At 41.8% G+C, this 23,112-nt stretch overlaps 1 protein-coding gene across 4 annotated transcripts in view; it reads right to left on the minus strand.

Moving 5' to 3' along the window:
• Positions 1 to 19,970: 19,970 nt before the first annotated feature.
• The window catches only part of gramd4a (GRAM domain containing 4a), a 28,096-nt gene continuing 24,954 nt past the window's right edge, over positions 19,971 to 23,112 (minus strand). For all 4 annotated transcript variants that reach the window (XM_054753421.1, XM_054753419.1, XM_054753420.1 and 1 more), the window contains one exon: positions 19,971 to 21,742. In XM_054753421.1, coding sequence (XP_054609396.1) covers positions 21,617 to 21,742 — 126 coding nt within the window. In that variant the 3' untranslated portion in view covers positions 19,971 to 21,616. The remainder of the gene's footprint in view (positions 21,743 to 23,112) is intronic.

Below are 23,112 nucleotides of genomic sequence, written 5' to 3' on the forward strand. Positions count from 1 at the left end.
AACATGTCAAAGCAAGAACCTTCATGATTTCTAATGATACAAGGTGAGCAGGGAAGGGACGGAATATCACAAAATCATATCAAATATGTGGAATTGTATTGTAAAAAAAAAAAAAATAATAAAAAGAAATAAAACCATTAAAATAAAATATCAATGATTAAGAACTACAACAAGAATGAAAACTTTCTTCACAATTCGCACACGGCCCGGTGTACAATCGGCCATCGTTTCAACAGACAATCACTTCAAACGATATTTTGATTTGGGAATAGATTTTAGAGCATGACGCGCTGGTATCGCAAGTATTGCTATTTTAGTATCGATCCACATATCGCTAATACAGATTTACTATGCCCTGAAAATGACACATAGTGCGTCTTGCCAACGGTCAAACACGGTGGTGGTAGCATCATGGTCTGGGACCACACAAGTGCCTCCGGCACCGGGGAGCCACGGCTCATTGAGGAAAACCAAGAATTCCAACATGTACTGTGATATTGTGAAGCCAAGCATTAGCCCCCTCCCTTGGGAAAACAATTAAATATGTTGTGTCCTTTTATATCTAGAGAAGAACATCCTCATGCTTGCTGCAACTTGCATACAAACGCGCTGCCAGGGGACTTTATGCTTTATGAGGTGTTATATGGACACTTAGAGACTAGATTACCTTCGTTATCACTTGTTTGGACTTTTCAACCCGTTTCTCCGATTGGGTACCAAAAGAAAGACAACAAAATGCCACATTCTGCAGAAAAGACGCACAAAATGCAGGATCCTAGTGGATGAAAGCGTACATATGTGACCGACAAACAGAAAGCACAGCGGCGGTGAGCATTGCAGAGGGAAGGAAGCGGTCCAAACTGGAGCGGCGCTGTATTGATTGGAATGGGCTCCACATGTGAGGGATTTAGATCAATGATGCTGTAAGAGTCCATCTACTCAGTGAGGGGCTACTGACTCTATATGCCCTTCTCTATAATGACGGTCGTTGGACTGTAAAGACGAACCCTGTTTTTTTATTCAATGTAACGTAACAGCGTCCATTGGACTGGAATCTTATTTGGGAAGATGCACAGCACGGGATATCTTGAAGCATTTTTGGGTCCTCACTGCTAAAAAGCGACCTCTTGAATCCACAAAGGTTTGTCGTGCCCCCGAGAACGAGAGGCTGCATAGCGAGAGGCTCGTGTGTCCTTAGCAAACATTAGCAAAGGTTGTTTGTTCATCACAAAACATTCGCCGGTGAGCCTCTGCATGCAGGACGCTGTTTTGCCGCCTGCCGCCGCCATTATTGCGCTGCTAGTGGTGCTTGAAGTAATTACACCCTCTTTTGATGCTCGACGTGGAGTAATACACACACACACACACACACAAAAACACTAGCATCAAGTTATGCTAAGCTAACCTATTCCCATATGTGCATGGGCATCCCTATAAGCCTTTGTGTAAAAATACTGTAAAAGTGGATGGAATGCAAGTCCAACCGACACCAAACGATAATAAGGCCTTGTCAGCCAATTAGAAGCACGAGGAAAGTAACTTCCGGAAGAAGCACAACAGTAGCAAAGGTAAAGCAAAGACAGGAGCGTCCATACGTGACGCCTGACTGAAAGCTAAATGCAAAAAGTGTCAGCATTGAGCAAAAACGTGACTTCATGTGCAGCCAGCGTGTCAGCAAGAGGCCAAAATGGATCAAAAGAGATCAGGAGTATGCAGACGTTTCCCACCAAGGGCCGCATACAGAAAACTGAAGGATGCAAGAGCCACGTTGATACATTTTCTATATTACAGATGCTAAAAGCAATTCCGTGTGGGTTAATATATGCTGAGATCGTCTTAGCTTTGTGGTACACGGTAGGTGACAACGCAAATGAGTGTACAGTAATATCTAATAACACGGAATCCATTTTATTTTTTAAAATATGCCTGGCGTCATTAAAAACGAGCTGCCACTGGGCCGCATTTTGGACACCCGTGACATACTGTAGCTTGTTTGAATGGATGATTCTTCACATGTACCGTTTGGACCCAAATATTAGTGACATTTAAGTTATTCTAGTTATTATTATTATTTAGCATCATTCATGCTAAAATGTTAGGTAATATAGGAAATATGCAAGGGGAGGGGTGATGTCCTCATGTGAGGGACAGAGATGACGAAGGGCTGACTCACATGCTAAGACGCCTATTTGAATCAGGTGATAAGCATGTGGTCTTGTTCACGAGTGAGGGAAGGATGGAACGCGGGATCGACAGGCGAATTGGTGCGGCGCCTGCAGTGATGCGGACTCTGCATCTGTCCGTCGTGGTGAAGAGGCAGCTGAGCCAAAAGGCAAAGCTCTCAAGTTCCCGATCGATCTACGTTCCTACCCTCATCTATGGTCGTGAGCTTCGGGTAGTGACCGAAAGGGCAAGATCGCGGGTACAAACCACTGAAATGAGTTTTCTCCATAGGGTGGCTAGTGAGAAGCACTGTCATCCGGGAGAAACTTGGAATAGAAGCGCTGCTCCGTCGGGGAGAGGGAAGTCTGGGCTTCCCTGCTTAGGCTGCTGGCCTCGGGATGGATGGATGTGCTTCTATTCAGGTGCTCCTGGTCATATGAGTGAAATCTAATGGAATAATGGACACAACATTTGAGAATTGCAATAACAACCCATATTTTCCCGACAGTCTCGTATTCGGGTTCTCATCAAACTTCTGTGACTCAGCAAGAAGTGTCGTCAATGCCGTCAATGCATTCCAACTGTTGTAAAGTCTTCTAGTTGACCTTCAACATGCGGCGTGATTTATTTATTTATCCGTTTTGCCGCGCGGGACAGACATGATTCCTCGCTGCCTGTCGGACTGTGTCGAGGCAAGATGCGGCACAATCCAATATTAATGCACCTCCGCCGCTGTGACTGAAACGTCTCTCGGCGGGAGGCGGTTTGTCCTCCAGAAAAATCCCCAACTGATACGTCTCTCGCTGCTCCTCCAACCACCCTCATGCACCAAGCGCTACCAAGCCACCTCCTCCCCCTTTTCCTCATCTGCTGCTCCTTTTTGTCTCCCACGTCCTTTTTTTGTCGGATGATTGAGGTGTTATGCCGCGTTGCGCCCCGGGGCGAGCTCGCAGCTGGATGTGGACAAACAAAAGCGGTCACAGTCGAAAACTGACATCGTGGGAATGAGTGTGAAATGACTGACGACCAGCCCTCCCCGGGGCTTGACTTATTATCCCTGCAGGATGGTCAGAAAACATGCTAACACGGGTGCTAAGATGAAGCCGTGGCGGGAGCACGGAGCGCCTGATTTACCTGCCACGATCGGACCAGAAAGTAACTTTCTTGATCGTGCACTCTGTGTGAAATGTCTGTCTGTCGACCATAAATGCTCCAATTAGCGCCTCCATTCAAGTAGCCTCAGTCTCCTATGGTTGCCAGATGTGTGGTCTACAAAAGTAAAAAAAAACTGTCGGAGTCTCTGACCCGAAATGTACTCTAACCAGATAAATGTTTCCCACGAGATATAATGTTCATATTACATGCATAAAACACTTGAAAATGCAAATAAATGAGGAATGAAAGGGATAAATGAACATTAGCATCAGTTTTAGCTTGACGGAAGACGTGATCGTTGACAAAGACGGCAATACGGCAGCGAGATCCACCACCTTTGTGTTTTGCTACGAGTTATTTCTTGAATTCAACTGTGTTTGTCACTTTCTTTATCAAAATGCTGACACCTGCAACTTTCTTTGGCTTCACTGTGAGTTACTTTGCAGCTGCGATCGAAAGAAAACCGGAGACTTGTGGTTAGAAAATCATTAAATGGGCAACGGAGCTGATTTCCACTTCCTGTTTCCATGTATTAGCAAGCTAATAGGGTGCTAACGATAACGTTTTGTATAATAGTAATAAAACTACATTAAAAACACAGCTGGACTCACGCGGTGTATTAATATGATAAGACGCATACTATGTTGTACACAAACCGGAAAATGTCTGCAATTGGGGGAAAAACTTTGCTTCGACCTTAACCAAAACACTTGCTAACCGGGTCCTATGCTAAATGAGGTTCCACTGTGCAGTAATTCCTCGTTTATCACGGTTAATTGGTTCAGACCCAACCATGTTAAGTGAATTCCACCAAAGTAGGATTGTTTATTTATAATAGGAATATACTGTATTTGTTTTAGGGCAGAGAAGAAGAGTTTACGACCTTCTAAACGCGGTTTTTAATATTATTAGAGCCCTCTACACATGAAATAACACCGCTGTAATCAACTTGACACTCACAATGCCCAATATTGTAGAAAAAAATAAGAGTGAAAAGCCATGTAAGACATGAATAATACTCGTGTTACTATAAATGTCCTCCCTACGAGACCTCGAAGGAGATGGACAGGAAGTGGTGGTGGGTGTTCGGAGTTGATTTTCAGCTTTGATTGGGTAACGGCCTCAAAGGAGCCGGTGTTTTTATTTGTATTAGGGGTTATTGTGCCTGCTGTGGGATCATTCAAGCCCGCAATAAAAGCCTGTTGTTCAGGCGATCAAGTCTGATCCTCGTGTCTCTCACCAAACATTACAGTAACACTACTGACACCTGGTGGCCGGTGTAGAATACTACATTCATCAACGTCACTCAATGTGTCGTTTATATGCCTTACATTTTTATATTAGTTCATTTATTCAGTTTAATGCTTGAAAATGCTTACTTTCAACAAAAAATAGGAAGGTTTGCTTAAATGTGCGTACGTTTTGACTAATAATAGGCTGTGTTCAACCACGAAACAGCATCATTTATTCTTTTTTTTTTTTTTTTAATAAATTTGAACATCAAAGTGGAGAGGGACGACGGTATATTTAAAGAAAAAAAAAAAAACAGCCTGCGTGTCAGCTTTATGTTATCAGCGTAAACATTTCCACTTTTTTCTCCTTACAGAATGCATTTGCGCTCTTTTTTCCCCCTCATTTTTGCTGCTGTTTTTGCCGTGTGCCGCAAGTGGCCCCCAGGCCACACTTTGGACACCCCTGACAGCCCTTTCGGGTGTCTATTGATCATGAAAATTCTTATTATTTTCAATCTCAAGGTACCTTTGTCCAGGTCTGCTCCTGCGTGACCTGCACCCCGCCCCTACACAAAACCTGCTGAATGCTTTTCTAGGATGCAAAGAAGCAACAATCCAATCGAGCAGGTAAAGGTACGAATATGACACATGCTCTGTGTGAGCATTCCTTCGACCTTGTGTCAAGTCTCCTTTAACATCAACAGGCTTGGAAAGAGCAAGGGAAGAATCCTTGAAAGCCAAAAGGAAGCGAGTGTCTGCTCGCACCCTCCCTTTCTAGCAGGTCCTACAGTGCCCCCTTCAGGATGACTCAGCCTCTCCACGTCCTCAAACGCAACCTACACTGCTTGCATCTGTTGCCTCCTCCACCACAGACGTAATCCCTCCTCCTCCTTTTTTTATTCTTTGCTAAACAACTGCGGGAATCCCGAGGTATCGGCACCGGCGTGAAGCCATTACCAAACGGCAAACACACTCGACGGCTCCGCAAACAGCGGCCCGTGTCGCGGTGGCGTTGCAGAGCTAACAGACAGGAATCATTACGCCGCTCCGTCGGGACTGAGCCTCAGCATATTTGGCGTGCACACAAACACACGCAGGCGCTCACAAATACTGAAATCAAACCACATATGGCGCGCGGGTAGGCGGGGGAAGAATGCATGCATGCGAGAATACAGGAAGTGAGTGCATGTCAGTGGGGATTACATATGCTGGGAGATAAAGCGCTGTTTTAAACAGAAGACAGGCAAAGCTGGGCCTAAACTCTCCTTCGCTTCCACCTGAGGCCAAAGGAGCCGCTTCGCTCCGCGGCCCGACTAATGGCTCGACATTGCATATTCCAGCCGACACATTTTTACATTTGCCGGCACCGTGACCTCGTCATGGAGCAGCACGTCTCTACAGCGTTTCTCCTCCGCTCCCTTCCGTCTGCAGCTATAGGATAATGACTGCATTGATCAGAGACGTCCCCGATGGGTCTCTCTGCTGCGTCAAGGCTGAGAGACAGCGGGAGACAAGAGCGGGCTAACCTCTGTTGCTGCACACCTCATTGCATTAGCCAATCAAATATCCATCTTGGAAGTCATGTTGCTGCTCCATGCAGACCATCAAAGAGTCATCTGCTGCCCTGCTTTTACTGCACGCCGTGTCCGCGTTACTTCCTTCCTTCAGCACCAGTCACAAATTTCCCGACTGTGGGTAATTTGCATGCAGGGCGTATGAACGGATGAATGCAATCTTATGCCTCCTATTGTTAGACCCTACCGTGATAAGTGAATTTCCGTGAAGTAGGATTCTGTATTAATAAATGGAATATGTTCATCTTTAGAGCATAGAAAACTTGTTTACAACCTTCTAAATATGGTTTTAACACTATTAGAGCCCTCTAAACATGAGGCAACACCCCTATAGTCACCTTTACACTAGTATTACCAATATATTACACATAAGAAAAAGTAAATAAGCCATTGAAGACATAAATAAGACTTGCGCTTGTGTGTTGCTGTGAATGTGTTCCCTGGGGCAGTGATTCTCAAGCAGGGGTACTCGTACCCCCGGTGGTACATGAGCAAATTGCAGGGGTACTGTAGGTGGAAAAATGTCATTTCCAAGATGATCAGTAAATATTCTCAGTCATGTCATATTAAGCCAGACAATAAAATGAAACGTGTGCGCCCCAAGTAGTTTCCCCAGGGAGACAATAGCCTGCGGCACAGCTGCGCCCAAATCGTAACAATTGTGTTACATTCTACTTTTGGAGAATGATCACTTTTAGCTTGGCTTGGGTTATTGCCGCAACCGTTTTCTCTACTTGTACCTACAGTACTACATTGGGTAGTACGAGTGTAAGGGCGACTATAGAGGCGTTATTTCGTGTCCAGAGGGCTCTCATAACGTTAAAAACGATATTTTGAAGATTGCAAACAGGTTTTCGGTGCTCTAACTACGAAAACATTCCACTTATAATTTAGGAATCCTACTTCACAGGAAAAAAACATATCAAGTCCGCAATAAACGAGGCTTTTCTGTAAATATATTTATCATAAGTGTGGTGGGTTGCCTGTTAGGCTTCTTTTCATAGAGCTGGTTGCTGGTTGCTCCTGTGAGACCTGGCAACAAGCCTGGCAATAACACTGATGATATGAACGCTTTCAAGCATGCATTTGCCACATTTTTGCCACATTTTGCGACAGAAATGCTATGACAGCAGCCTTCATGATAACGCTGGTAATAAAGTTGCACATGGAGGATCTAGTCGATGGTCTTATCTCTCACACACACACACACACACACACACACACACACACACACACACACAAATGAATAAGTGCAACACTTTAAAGTGTGACAGCTCTGGAGTTCCATTAAGAATTCTTGGGAATTTACAGTGAGCAAAGCGAAACAGAAACAAGACGATCACTCACCTCCGCCACTATAAACAGCGTTTACACGTACACACACACACACACACACACACTCAAAGACGGATGCTCACACCCACAGAACATGCAGACACACGCATCCAGCGGGTCGAGTGTTGATGATGAGCGTGTGTGTGTGCGGCGAGGGTGGGGTGCAGGAGGACTTGTCATGAAAAAGGTGACGCCTGGTGCCAGGAGGCGCAGAATCAGGGCTCAAACCACAAGCCAATCTGGAAGACACCTCACCTTTGAGAGACTACACACACACACACACACACACACACACACACACACACACACACACACGCACACACACACACACACACACACACTCCTTCATTACCATCCTCATGGCAGCGCTTGGAGAAGTCAGGGTGCTCAGGACTAGCTGATGACATTCCGAGATATTGGATGTTCTTTGGTTTCTCCTCGTCTCCGCGCCCCCAGAGGAGCAGGCGGGTCATTAAAAGTCAGGGCATAAGGCACATCGCCTGAAGGAGGTGTGTGAGGAGCCCCCCTCTCCTGTCTCATCATCACATGTGTATTTGTGATGGTCGGTACAAGGGTGCGAGGAGGAAGAAAAGACCCAGATGAAGGACTGAGAGGAGAAAGACAACAGTCGCGTGATGGGACAAGCGTGTTTGCTGGCAAATAAACACGTCATGCGAGTCTCAAGCGGGTTCCCGAGGCATGGATGAATATTAAAATAGCCTCACGGGAAACAGAAAAGGTGAGAAAGGACATTGGATGTGCTGGAAAAGCTGTTTTTTTCATTGCGTGTGCTTCACTTCTATGCACACAGACACATAACGTCAATTTTACGGTCACCAGTCTCCTTTTATCTCAAAAGCGCTGCCTCTAAAGTTGAGAGCACATAAAAATAAATGGGGATGGCACTCAAGGAACAATGCTCATTAAAAATTGGCTGTCACGCATAGGCAGGTAGCACGAAAAATGGGCCTATTTGATCTCGGAGCTGAGCTATTTTGTCACATTTGATTAAAAGATCAACAGGATTCATGCTTTTGGGACGCTGATTAGTCAAATTGTCAAGTTTAGTTCAAATTGGGCCTGTCACGATTCAGTAAAAATACATCCACCAGTCTGACCCTTGATCTCAGCAATCTCCACCACTTTGCGTCCGTTTTCGAACTTCCCCGTTTTCAGATGACTGTCCGTCTTCCAAGCCCCGCCACAAATGGACCAGCTGACGTCATGTTGGTGATTCTTAGCATAGGTGGGAGAGTTGACAAGGACAACGGCTGGAGATGACGCCGTCATCCTGACTCAGCGGGAATAACAGACTGGAAGCTTTAAAAAGACGAGTGGTGCTTGAAATCGTTCTCTTTCCCCGGTTAACCACGGTTACCTGCCAGGACACACGTGCATGCTGTCGTCATTGCTTAGCACGAAAAGGGCTTCGCAGGCAAGCAAACTGCTGCTAGTAAGATTGCACCTGAACCAACTATTAATCACATCATTTTTACATTCAAGGAGAGAGCCTTCAATTGTTGTGATGAAGGCTGTGAAGAAAGGCACGTGCTCAGGAGCGCTAGCAGTCAGTTGTGAGTGCATCTGCTCACACACTGAGGCGAAGACTTTTGGAAGATGGCTTGCTTTCCAAAAGGGCGCATACGTAGAAGCAGCTTCTCGCCAGGAAAAAACATCGGGGCCAGATCGGTAGATTTGGGTAAAACCAGTTTCTCTAATGCTTCTCCTTTGTGATTGTTTGGGGCATCCAGAAAAAAGCCTGTCCAGAGAAAAAAAGGTGAGCGCTCCCATCAGTTCTGTGTCGTTCCAACAGTAAACCATCCTGCAACCGTTCATGTGTGTGTGTATGTGTGTGTGTGTGTGTGTGGGGGGGGGGGGGGGGGGGGGGGGGGGTTGCGGACTAACAGTTTAGGCATGAACGCTGCCATGAATAACGAATGGTACCAAAACCAAACCAAATACCAAAGCGGGAGAGAAATACTATTGAATTGAATCTCGCCAGGATGCACGGTCAGTCTGCATCAATAACATACTAATTTTGCAGTGTTTTCTGCACGTAAAACTATGATTATTCTCCACAAAATATATATTTTTACCCCCCCCCCCACACACACACACACCAGTGACCTGGAGAGATGCAGTCTGTACAAGTGTGAAGGTTTGGTCCAGGTAGGAGCCACAGTCGCTCTACGCCAAGCAGGGCTGCGAGTTTCCATGGCGTCGTCTCTTGCTGGTGTGACTAGCCGAGTATGAAAGCAACACGGCGACGGGAGTGGCGCTAATTGTTACTTTTTTGCCACATGAGGAGAGCCAAGGAGGCATCATTAGGCAAACGCTCTGGTGAAATGTCAGGGGAAGCCGCGATGTCGCTGAAAAAGGCGTGTAAAATATCCACCGTATTTGCTGTGCTCTTCAGTTTGCCAGCAAAAGGTCAATGTCACAATGTTCTTGTTTGCTGGGAACAGAGAGTTATAACGACGCCGCTCTTTTTAGCCTTAAATGCTGACTCGGGGTGGTGGCTAACACGGAAAGGAAAAGTTAGAAGGCAAGGCTGGCCACACAATTAGATACACCTGGATTCAAAATCTCCTGGTATAGTCCAGGCGTGTCCAGACTTTTTCCACTGAAGGCCACATACGGAAAATAAAAGGATGCAAGGACCAATTTGATATTTTTTTGGTATAAAATGTGTAGAACTTTTCCCCAAAAATTACTATTTTATTTTGCTTTGTTGTGTCTCATAATATTACAACTAAAAAATACAATTTTCCTCGTAATATTACCAGTTTATTCTTGCAAAATTGGAACTTTTTTTCTCATTAGATTACAAATTTTTTCCTCTTAATATTTAGACTTTTTCTTGTAAAATTAGAGCTGTTTTTGTGACTTTCTTCTTGTAAATTTCTTCTCATATTAGTGACTATTATTGTGACGTTGACGTATCAATATATAACTTTATTCACAAAAATGTATTTCATAATATCACGGCTTTAAAAATAGCATCTCATTTCTTTAATATTTAAACTTCATGCTACTAAAATGACTTTTTTTCCCCTCATCATACTGTATTTACGACATTCTCATAAAATTACGGCTCGTTAGATTGCAACTTTTTCTCTTCACATTTTGACTTTAATTCTTGTAAAAATGACTACTGATCTTTCCTTTTTTTTTAAGTTTTCTTTTTAAATGATATTTTTAGAATATGCCGCAGGCCAATAAAATTAAAATAGCCGGGGACTGCACTTTGGACACCGCTGCTGCAGTCCCACAGGACGCAAATAGCAGGAGACGGTGTGGCACACGGGGGATGACGGGTGTGAAATTTCCACTAGGTTGCAGGTGAAGTCATTAAAAAGAAGGAGCGAATGTGGGCGGGGGGGGGGGGGGGGGGGGGGGGGGGGGTATGTGAAGAGGAGGGAAGTGAAGGAGCATGAAGAAGAATCAAGCCATATGCTCCACCAGTTGGTTGGTGGTCCAGCACACACACACACACACACACACACACACACACACACACACACACACACACACAGAGTTCACTGAATGTGTGCGTGTGCAAAGGTGCAGCAGATGTTCCACTCCTGCAGCCGCCATCAAAGGTGGACACAGAAACATGGTGTGTCTGGCAAGAGGAGTCCATGCTGCACATGTTTACTAGGACCAGAATCCCAAATCCAAGCATGAAACAAGTCAGTGCAGTTTAGTGTGGTAGAACTTGGCCTAGAACTACAACAGGGATGGCGAGCCACAAAGCCTTCTCTTACATGACCTCACAAATGGACAAAATGCCCATTCCTTAATTTGGCAGAACGTGTTCCCAGGTGAGGGGAAGCTGCTACTACAAAGAAAGGAGGGAACAACTACATCTTGTCCTCCATTTTCACTTCCTGTAGTACGATAGTTTTAATGATATTCCGGAATAAAACGATGCAATCCGTAAGCTCCCACGAGATGATTATATGCTTCCAATTCTGTTCGAACACGTTAGGGAAAATCCTTTTCCTGTTCCAGCGCAGGGTCCTGGAATGCATGCTTGAATCGAAAGAGGGAATAGAACTTGGTCCAACGTTGGTGACCTCTGATCTCATAAATGGAAACAAAGGAGGGAGAAACTCCGTATTTTCTTTCTTCCTGTGAGAAGAATGGAGTTGGAGTGCTTCTACAACCTATCTGTGGCATTGGGGGACGATATCATCATCTAATTACAATAACACTGACACTGACTGCCCTCCGCCGGTTGGATCAGCATAGAAGCTGGAACCATGCCCAAGAACCGCTTGCCACAAGTCCAAAAAAGTGAACTTTGGGGAGGACGGAGAAGTCGTGGCGGGCAAAAACGACGGTATAAAGACCATCTCCACTCCATCTTGAAGCAATGCAACTTTCCAACAGCCAACCTGGAATCTCTTGCAGCTCACAGAAGTGGCGGGACAACTGCGCTTGTGGCGTAGGTGCCTTCGAAACAAGCTGCATCCGATCGAAAAAGGCTCTTAGCCAAATCCAACAACAAAGATTAGGGAGTGGAGTTTGCTGTTGTGTCTGTGGAAAGCTTTGCTCCTCAGAGTTTGGGCTCCAGAGCCATATGAGATCCCACGCCTCCTCTGGCGTCGGGTGTCACCGTCAATAACAACGGACCACCGTACACTTGAGCCGAGATGGTGAGCCAGCAGGCCCTCTCTCAGGTCCAACACGGGTGACCTCTGATCTCACAAATGGAAACAAAGGAGGGAACAACTTTGCCTGTGAATATTCTCATTCATCCAAGTCAGTGTATTCTCAGGGCATTGAATCGCTCGCAACCGGACTATTCAGACGTTTCGTCTCTCATCCGAGCAGGCTTCATCAGTTCATGCTCAGACGAGGTGGGACACACACCAGTCAGACTAGATAGGACAGCTAGCTGGCTAGAGCTGAATGAATTGAATCGATCGCAACTGGACTGTTCAGGATGTTTTAAAAGACGTTTCGCCTCTCATCCGAGCAGGCTTCATCGGTTCATGCTCAAAGACTAGGTGGGACACTGACCTATCTCGCCTGACTGGTGTGTGTGTCCGAGCTGTCCTACAGGATCTAGTTTGATGGGTGTGTGTCCCACCTAGTCTTTGAGCATGAACTGATGAAGCCTGGCTGGATGAGAAGCGAAACGTCGTCTTAGACAACCTGAACAGTCCGGTTGGGATCGATTTAAAGCCCTGAGAAGAGGAAACACCACCATATTTTCTTCCATTTTCACTTCCTGCAGATGTTACAACAATGCAGTTTTAATGCTACAACGTCAGAAACAGAACACTCCAGCAGTACAGTGCTGGCTGCTTGCAAATACACATTCATGTTCCCTTGCTTGTAATTAATAGTATTTTGACAGTGCACCCAGCTGGTGTATATAAGCATCACGGGGTAGCACATCTGCTGTGCTTCTCAGCTGCAGCCTGACCTCTCAGAGGGAAGCTTATACATACAAAAACATGCACAAAAGCACACACAGTCTCACACAGGGCAGCTGTGTGCAAGAGAAACTAACAGGCTGTGACCACGCTGTAATTATGAGCAGTTTTCTAATTATGGAGCACTTTGGTGGTTCTGCATGGACCACCAGAACTTTCCGCATTGTTTCAGTGTAGCCTGCAGGAGGACTGGTGCAAATTATTAGGAGAGAGTTCATGTGTGATGATGGGAGGGTGTGGGAACTTTCCAGAAAGTGCCAGAAAAGAGGTACGCGAGCTGTCAAGGCGGAGGAAAGTGCCTGCGGGGTGCCTGTAAATCAGAATCATTACACCGTTAACCTCCAATCCGTCTTCATCTTGTAAGAAAGTATCAGCAAACAAGCGTAGGAGCTCCTACTGTGGAAATGAGGTGGAGCGTCCAACATCCAACGCCTGAATCCAAGGTTGAAGGCTCTCCTCTCCATGGCCCCGTTGCACCCCCTTGGATGTGTGTTGCGGGCGCCGCAATGAGAGGTGACTCGCAGCCGATTGTGATTTATGTGGTGGTGGGTTCGGGTGAGCGGGAGGGTAGAAGATGGATCCAAAGTGTGAGGGAAGGAGACAATCTGATTACAGCCTTATACCTCCTTTCATCTTCATCTTCAACACTCTTCCAACAACCACCGCGCGCACCCTAGTTGTGTTGCCATGGTAACAGGAACCCTGGCATGAAGATGGACATCACCTAGTTGCATATAGTGTCTAACTTCTCTACATCGTGGTCATGGGTTTATTTGTTTTGGACCTGCTGAACAACGTTACTGTTAAGTTCACACTGGCACAGTTCAACACGTCCGAAAAGGAGTAGGAAGAAGCAGAGCTTATTTAATCCTACAACTGTTCATTTTCTATGTTTAAATGTTACCATTTTCTAGTAGGGAGAGAAGAGAATAGAGAATGTGAAACAATATTGGTAAGATGTAGCTCACGCAGTGGTGAGAGAAAAGCAAGAAGGAAAGCTGAAAAAAGCATTCAAAATCAATAAAATTAAAAACAATAAAATAATAGAAATGAATAATGTTCGTGTATTGTGCCAGATGGGTACAGCTAAATAGGAAAATGTCATTACACATATTTAAGGGCTCCAAATGGAGGGAAAAGTGGGAATGTCGTACTAAACGTGTGGGGGTGGGGGGTTATAAAGTTTTGAACATTTTTTCTTTCATTTAAATGAGTCAGTTATAAAAAAAATTAAAAAAAAACGACATCATGAATGTTAAAATAAAATACATTTCGCAGTGAAAGTTCAATAATGAGGTTGCTTTGAATAAATTCAGACAGTCTGAGACTACCATCTTGCCAAAATACAAAATGGTACATTCCACCTGGTAGCACTAAGTTGCTAATGATAAGTGCAGCCAAAGCTAGCACACAAACGTCAAAACGTCATCAAAAATCACCTTTATGCTTTCACACACATCGCCAGCATTTGGGAACAAGGACGAGGTGATAGAAGAATGGGGGGTAAAATGTGGCAGCGTCGTAGAAAGTTTCACTTTTGTATCTCATAGCATATATCAGTGGTGCGTTCAGGGACCGTCTAATAAAGTGTGAGGAAGCTGGTTTCACCCGAATTCATGCAATAAATCGTTTTTACTGCCCAGAATGTGGTGCTAAACGCGCCTGCACATGTTTACAGTTGGATTAAAATGTCTGTACAATACACACAACTGCTAGCTGCCTGCTGCGCAAAGACTGATGTTTAAGATTTAACCTAACAATACTTGTCATTGCATCCCGTTTATGTCAGGAGGAAGTAAAATGTAAAGTATTCATGAATGTGGAATTGTGGGGGAGAAAATCAGGTGTTGTGACTACTTCATATGATAACGTGTCAAAGAATTTGGAAATATTCTAGAAAATGCCTTTAGCTATTACAACATGTCGCAGAAAAACAATAGAGATCAATTTAAAACATGCAAATTTGATGCTTGGGCTGGCTTTCTCTTGTTTTGTGCTACAAGGCTGCCATCACGTGGCAACATGGGGTAACGGCAATGCAGCCTTAATTAAAGCAAGGGATAAAAGATAGGTCTAGATTTGTTTTTCTTTGATCATATATAACATATTTTAAAATAATATTATTTTTACATTACTTTTCTTATTTTATAATAATTTTATTTGCTATTGGGGTTGATTAAAAGAGGCAAAAGATGCATTTTAAAAGGGACATTAAGACCAAAATTTGCCTGAAAAAAATATGACTTAATTACATCAATAACATCTTTACATAGAGTATTTGTACAACACTCAGAAACAGATGCCTGGTTTCCCACACATGGATTAAGCCCACTGGAAACCAGCTTTATGTATTACATTTTCTGTATAATGTATCATTTTGAAAATGATGAAGAGATTGTTGATTGCTTAATAAATGTTGGTTGAATTGTTATTTTATTGTAATTATTTGAATTGACAGAGAACACTGACATATTGCTGCTGCCGCTTCATGTCTCTCTCCATCTCATCTCATCTCATCTCATCTCATCTCTCTCCTTTCCCTCTTGGTTTTATTTATGCCCTCAACGTGAAACCGGGCCAGAATGCCCAAATGTATTTATTTATTTGAAGATCAAAATAATCAAATGGACATGAAATGTAATACTTTCTTCGTTTTAATGTATGTATGTAGGAAGGGTCTATATGAGAAGCACCCAACATTTAGTAAATGTTTTCCATCTATATTTTTCATGGAATCCATTATCTTCAGTGATAATACCCCCAAAATACATATTTCTGCACCTGTTATTGCGCAGTGTGATACTTTTTGCGCTAAATACAACAAAATTCCCATTACAACTTGATGTCTAATGTCACCTACTGCCTCTGGGTAACGCCCCTCAAAATGAGCTGCAGCGCCGGTGTCCAAAAGTGTGGGCTGTGGGCATTTGCGGCCCCAGGCTTGTTTTTTATTGGCCCACAGCACATTGTGGAAGTAAAACTTCAAAGGCACAATAAGGCACAAAGTCAATTAAAACACGCTGAAATGTTGGTAGTAATACTTTGTAATATATACACAACACTCCAGATCAAAATTTCAAGACCAGTTGAAAAATGTTAAGGATTTCCATTTTGCACTGTTGGATCTTAATGGGGTTCTAAGTAGAGTTTCAAAATGCAAAAATAAGAAATGGGAGTGAGACAGAAACAATTTTGAGTTATCAAGTCATTGCAAACAACCTCTAGACTGAAATAGGCTCTTCATCAGCTGATCAAACGTTGAAGACCGCAGCTAAAAACAAACCCCAAACCTCCCTAAAATAAGAAAATACAATTTTGAAAATATGACTCAGTAATAAGTAGCTGTGCCATTCTTGTTAATCACCTCAAGAATTGGGGGCACTTTTTCCACACCATTGTGTGTGTGTGTATATATATATATATATATATATATATATATATATATATATGAAAAATATCAAAGTGGCCCCCCGGCATCCATTGACATTTCAGTATGCGGCCTGTGGTGGAAAAAGTGTGGACACCCCTAATCGACTGTATATATGAAAGTAAACAAGAGGAAAGTTACAGTAAACTGCTGCAAATACAGCCCCTAAAAGCCAACTGCAACACTCCCTTGTGCTTTTATTGAAGCACGCTCCATATATTTTCATTTACTACCTAATCAGCATGCCCTGCACCAGTTGCAGCCGGAACGATTTTCAAGCAAGCCGGCTTAAAGAAGACGGATAACCTCAAGCCACTTCAGATACTGATAGCTGGACATGGCTATTGATTAAAGATATCTTCACTGTCTTGTGCAGCTTTGCAGGGATGTGTGAACTAACATTCATGGTAGCTTAGCTCATCATGAAAGGGAATGATCATTCCCAAACAAGAGCTTGAAATGCATGAGAGTATAGGTAGAAGTTGCACACACTTCACGACACTTGAAACAGCTGCAGGCCGGCAGGAAGGTCATGGTCATGGTCATGTGCTGGGGAGGTTTTGGGCCGAATTTGAGTCAAAATGCTCAGGTGATGACCCACTGCGCCTCGACTTGAAGTCTGTTTTTAAATTCCACAAAGCTAATAAGATGGTGAAAAAGGTCCCTGGATAAATTTAGATAATAATGTACGAGGGAGTGGGTGGGGACATAAGTAACAATGTTGAACTCCCATTAATGCCGTCCATTATGTAAGGACAAGCACGCTGACTTAGAATTATTCTCTAATGAATGCAAATTAGCTTAATTAATGACCTCATTAACATAACTTCTTGTGTTCAATACATCACGCAGACACACGGGACATTAAGCAGCTCAAGTGGCTCCTCGTTTATTCTGGTTACGGCTAATCTATATTGCATATTTCTATCATCCCCGTGACATGTCGGCCTGTCACGGAGATAAGATATCTATGGCACATTATCCGCCCTTGTGGTTAATCTTCACAGGCTAATGTTAGTGTTTCTAATATTAGGGACGGTGTGAAAATTGCCAGGAGGGAAGGCATGGATATGCTCATGGTTTTAGCTGAATTGTTGGTTCCATTGGTTTTCAAAATAACTGTATTCATTCATTCATTTATATCATGTTTATTATTTTGTTAATGTTTGTTAATAGTTTATGCCTATTGTTAGGTAATTTATTTTATTTCTATGTATTAATTTAAACAATACATATGCAATATTTTATTTATTTACGTATTATTGTCATATTATATTATATTATATTTATAATATATTTTGTGATGTGTTTTAGTAATTCATTTCATTTCTTTTTTTACTCCAAACATTTTGTGAGAATATTTTTTTATTACAATTGAGTTTACATTTTCTTTAATTGTGCAACGTAGGTTCTGTTTTATTAATTTATTTAATGATCTATTTATTTTTACAAATATTTTTTCATTTATTCTATTATCACCATTGACAATATTTTTTGTTATTTTGCAATATGTTTGTGTTTTATTAGTTGATTTTATGCCTGTCTATTTTTTTTTTATATTTGCAATAATAGTTTAATCATTTATATTATTACCCCAGATAATATACTGTATATATTTTTGCATTTTATAATATTATTGTGTTTTATTAAATATATCTGATTTCCATCCATCCATTTTCTACACCGCTTGTCCTCCTAGGGTGATTGTGGATGATTACTATTTATTATTTTTAAAAACATGTATATACTGTATATTTAAAAAAATATACTGGAAAAAAGAAGAATATTGTAATAATTTATTTTATTTGATAATTTTTTATTTTATTTGACCATTCACACATTTCATTTAATTTTGTATCTGTTTTTTGGGTTCGACTTCCTGGTTCAGAACCTATAAATACATTATTTAATTAATTATTATTGTTATTATTATCATCATTATTATTATTATGTTTGTTTTTTATTCCTATTTCATTATGCACCCCTTCCTATCAAACAATAACTCTAATAATAAAGATGAAACTCATTTGGGAAGAAATTATACACGTTGTCATTTAAAATTTCAACATGATAAGTGATGGCCAACCAAAGTCTTGTCCTGAGTGCACACTACAAAGAGAGGACACTTCATCCCAACACAGAGAGTCACAAAATTCATTTGAAAATAGACATATTCTGCATATATATCATCACTAGGAGGAACAATCATACAGTAACCACCATTGGAAGCAAGACTGACATCCAGGAGATCATTAAAACTTAGAACAAAGTTGTCCTACCTGAGCAGTTGGCTGGGACGTGTACGCTTATTCAGGTCATTGAAAACACCTGTGCAGGTTCATCAGCTGTGGCAACATGGCCGCCTGTTTAAAAATGCTAAAAACAAACAAATATTAGCTACATTGTGCCGAAATGTTCCATAATGTCCCCAATTGGGATACCATCATTAAAATATTAAGAACTTTCCAAGATTTGATGGGTGTGCATTGCAGTTGAAAAGGGGCGGAGAAAACAACAACATCAGCATTCATTTAAGCCATAAAACGGTCAATCTGCTGTGACTACAAGGCTATTTCACCAGTCATCGCAAGTCAATCAAAGTGCAAATAAAGTGCATTGCAACGCTCCACCTCCCACAGCTCTGGGCAATATCATTTGCCGTTGATTTGTTTATGCAAAAAGCTGCATTTTAAACTTTTAAATACAACACCAAAAGTTGTGCAGTGCCGCAGAAGTAAAAAAAAAAAAAAAAAAGTCCATTCATAATGTTCTTTGTGTTCCACATGCAGTATTTCACACGATGTCGCCTTTTTGTATCAGGAAATTATCATCTTATCATCAAATCTAGTTTTTTTTTATTTATTTATTGCTGTTTCATTGTTAAAAAATGTTTTACTTTAAGAGTCAAAACATATTTCTGTCACATTTTGCCCCCAAAGAATAATCTTCGTAATAATTCTGCACACCTTGGGATGTTTATCTCCTTACGCTACCACCAGCAAATGGCGAAAAAACACAATTAATTTATATGCCCATAAAAATGTCTGCTTTTGACACACGGCTCTTTCCCATCTAACAACACACAACTGTGGTGCGTTCAAGGGCCGCTGAAATCTCAAGGCTTTACAAAAACATGATTAGTGAAACATAAAGACTTAAACATGTAAAAACTGTGGTCTTTCTAATGGTAGTGCATGCATGCATTTTACCTGTATTATCACGTATTTCAGAATATCTTATATATAAAATATACTGTACACTGTATTTAACGTAAATACATGACTGACTTATGGTGAATGAGATGTGTTTTCTGCTTCACAACTTGCTATTTTCAGAATTAAAAAAACACACATTTGCGGGGCCGTGAATGCTGAATTGGGCACGTGCAAGGAGCCACTGTATATACTGTACCTATAGATCCGCCACCGTATAACACCGCCCTCCAGTGGCAACATGGCCGTACTGCAGGGTCGAAGACAAGGGTGCTGTTAGCATGAACACTAGTTTGCTAACATAGCCATTCATCATATTAAATTCGACTCTTAATGTTATAACAATACATTCTTAGTTGCATAAAGAGCTTGTTTTACAGAAAAGACAGTTCGCCAATATAAACAAATGAGATGCGAGACCAATATTTGCTTTAAAACCATTTACTTAAATAAAAAAAAAATCACATTATCCTTTACAGTAGACATTTTTTTGAGAAACGAAGTGCTTTTAATTTTCTTTACTGTACATTTTAAGTCATTTGTATACAAATTTTACGAATCACAAATAGAGAATGAGCACAAATAACGATTTCCTGTATCATAAAGTATCAACCCATAAAACAGAACTGCATCATTGGAGATTTCTCTACATTTATTTGACTTTTTTTTATGTCACATGAAGTTTGTTTGCAGCCTTTCGGTGCTTCTGTAAAGCGAGGCAAACTGTACATTCAACATTTAGACAAAAAGAGAACAGTGTGACACCAAAAGGTTGCATTTCGTCTAAAGTGCCTTGCAGAATTAGGTGCGCACTCGTATTTCATTAAAAAGAAAAGTTCTTGACAACTCACAGTGGTTGAAGTAAGAAGTGATCCTTGTTCAGTCTATAAACGGTTCAAATAAGCAATAAACAAATTGGAAAGTGACCATTCTAAAATGTTAAGCTGCAATTAGCTGCGTCCCTATTGCTGCGTCCCTATTGGTTAAAAAGCTTCATGTGACCAAGTCATGTAAGCCAATAGAAAACGTGGACAGAGTATTTAATGAAGAACAGCAGTCGTCATTATTCCAAAATGAACAGGAATTCAAACTAAAAAGAGATAAATATAATCATGTAAACATGAGTTTAGGCAGAATATGGCAGATTTGGCAAAAAAAAAAGGAAAAATAACATGATACATTCTGTGCTTTTTCCGTTTAAAACAGACTACAAAAAAAGGCGACAGGTAAAAAGCTTTTAAGACAAAAATACAACAAAAAATATTGTTTGAACCAGTCAATTGCTTTTATGTATCGCAATGTCATACCCGGTCATGTTGATTTTCATTTCAAAATGATAAAAGATGTGTGCAGACTGAAGAGTTAAAACTGACATTTCCGACTGACTTGACCGGGTAAGATAATAAATATTAAAATGTCGAGGCCTTTTTTTTCCCCTATGCAATGTGCTGGAGTTTGGCAGTCTACACAAAAAAGGAGTTAAGACCAGCTTTACTCTCTTCCAATAAAGCTAAACATGGAGATGGGGGCTAGATCACCTGACTAGAAGTGATTGGATTTGAAGGAAACTGTGACATCTCCTTGAAAGAGTACTTCTGAAAGATTCCAGTTAGACTTGAAAGGTAATAAAGTGCAGGGAGAATATTTTGCCGCTTATTTCGTACCACATTGTGCCGTTTACCATGAAATGTGAGATGTTCTCTGTCAGTGTTGTGCTCCCCCCACACAGTCTGTCCAAACATGTAAATAAAAAGGCAAATATGGAGGAAAAATAAGCTACATATTTCACATTTGCACAAAAAAAAAATGCAGTCATTGACGCGTCTGTATTATAACGCTCCAGTTGTTTTTCATGATATTGTGGAATCACACCACTGGAGGGCAGAAAAATAATCACAGTTGAAGACTATTTTGTCACACATGCAACACACACACGCACGCGCACACACGCACGACACAAGGGAAACAGTCAGGTGACCGAGGAGGGACCAGCCCCCTCTTGATTAAAAAAAAAAAAAAAAAGAGTCCATAAACCAACAGGAAGTGGCGCCTGAAGGTCCCAGCGAGGTGTTTACAGCTCGCCGGTGGCGGCGGCAGTGGCGGCCGGCGGCTTGCTGGTGGTGACCATCTTGGTGTACTGCGTGGAGATGGCCTCGAACGCCTCGTCTCGGTGGATCATGGCGCCGAACACTAGCGGCTGGAGGACAGAAGAGGCAAAACTTGGTATGTAATAAGTCTTGCCCACCATACAGTTCGAAAACTTCAAGAAACTCCTGGTAGAAGCCTACGTATAATCATAATATAAGATGCATATAAGACTGTTTTATGGAAAGAAATCAAAAGACAAATACAACAAAATATTCCCTCTCTCTGAAAATTGGCATCATAACTTCTCTGTTCCACTCCCGGTCATTGGTGTGTGTGTGTGTGTGTGTGTGTGTGTGTGTGTGTGTGTGAGTGACAGGAAGAAAAGCCCTGATTTGATTGAGGAGAAGACATTTGGCATCGCCTGTTGGATTGCATGTATAAATCACTCAATGAATCACTTTTTCTTGGGGGAAAAAAAAAACCTGCCCTTCATTTTTAAAAAGTACACTAGCTTGTCATAATGAAGGATTGCGTCTCTTTAAGCACAAGCATGTGAGCAAACGCGACTGCTACGCGACAGCGTGTATGCTAAAAAGGGCAAATTTCACGTATTCTTGGCCTCAATTAAACATTTTCAACCATAAAAATTGCAAAATGATCACAAATACAAATACATGGTATTCAAAAGATGCATTTGAAAATGTGATATGCAGTATTCTACACTGGTCACTAAATTGTGTAGTTCTGCGCTGCTGTTTAGAGTGTGGTAAGAGCGAAGTTTAAGGAAATAAGTCCGTAGAAGAAGTGAACTCGGAAACGTTGACCTGTTCATGACCATCTGCTCGTAAGACGTAGTGCATAGTGCCATGTGACTATTTCAAATAAAAAGGCTGACTAATGTACAGCCATCCTAACGTGGTGTCATTCCGCCATCATTGCATTACAATGATGAGACAATAGCCACCACAGGAAGCACAGTGCGTGTGTTCTGAAAAAAAAAAAAACAAAACACAAGGAACTCTCTCAGTGTTAACGTGTGAGTCTGTTATGTTTCATTCTTGTTTAATATGGCTTATTTTCTGTTATGTCGTCTACTATGTTGGGTAATATGAGTGTAAATGTGCCTATAGGGGTGTTATTTCATGTCTAGAGGGCTCTAATAATGTTAAAACCCATATTTAGAAGGTGAACAGATTTTCTACACTCCAACTATGGAATATTCCATTTATAAATAAGGAGTCCCTTATTGGAAATTCCCTTATCACAGTCAGGTCCGGAACCAATTAGCCGTGATAAACAAGGGATTACTATACAATGATATTTCAATAAAATTGTGCGAAAGTATTAACCAATATTGACTAGTATTAACCACAACATTTAGTGGAGCGGTGGGGCTTTTTTCCTCACTTTTTCAGCAAACTATTTCTTGTAAATGCTAGAATCAGTAGTATTGTTAATTACCCCCCCTTGAGACTGAAC

This window comes from Dunckerocampus dactyliophorus, chromosome 15, assembly GCF_027744805.1.
Source record: "Dunckerocampus dactyliophorus isolate RoL2022-P2 chromosome 15, RoL_Ddac_1.1, whole genome shotgun sequence".
Taxonomy (NCBI): domain Eukaryota; kingdom Metazoa; phylum Chordata; class Actinopteri; order Syngnathiformes; family Syngnathidae; genus Dunckerocampus; species Dunckerocampus dactyliophorus.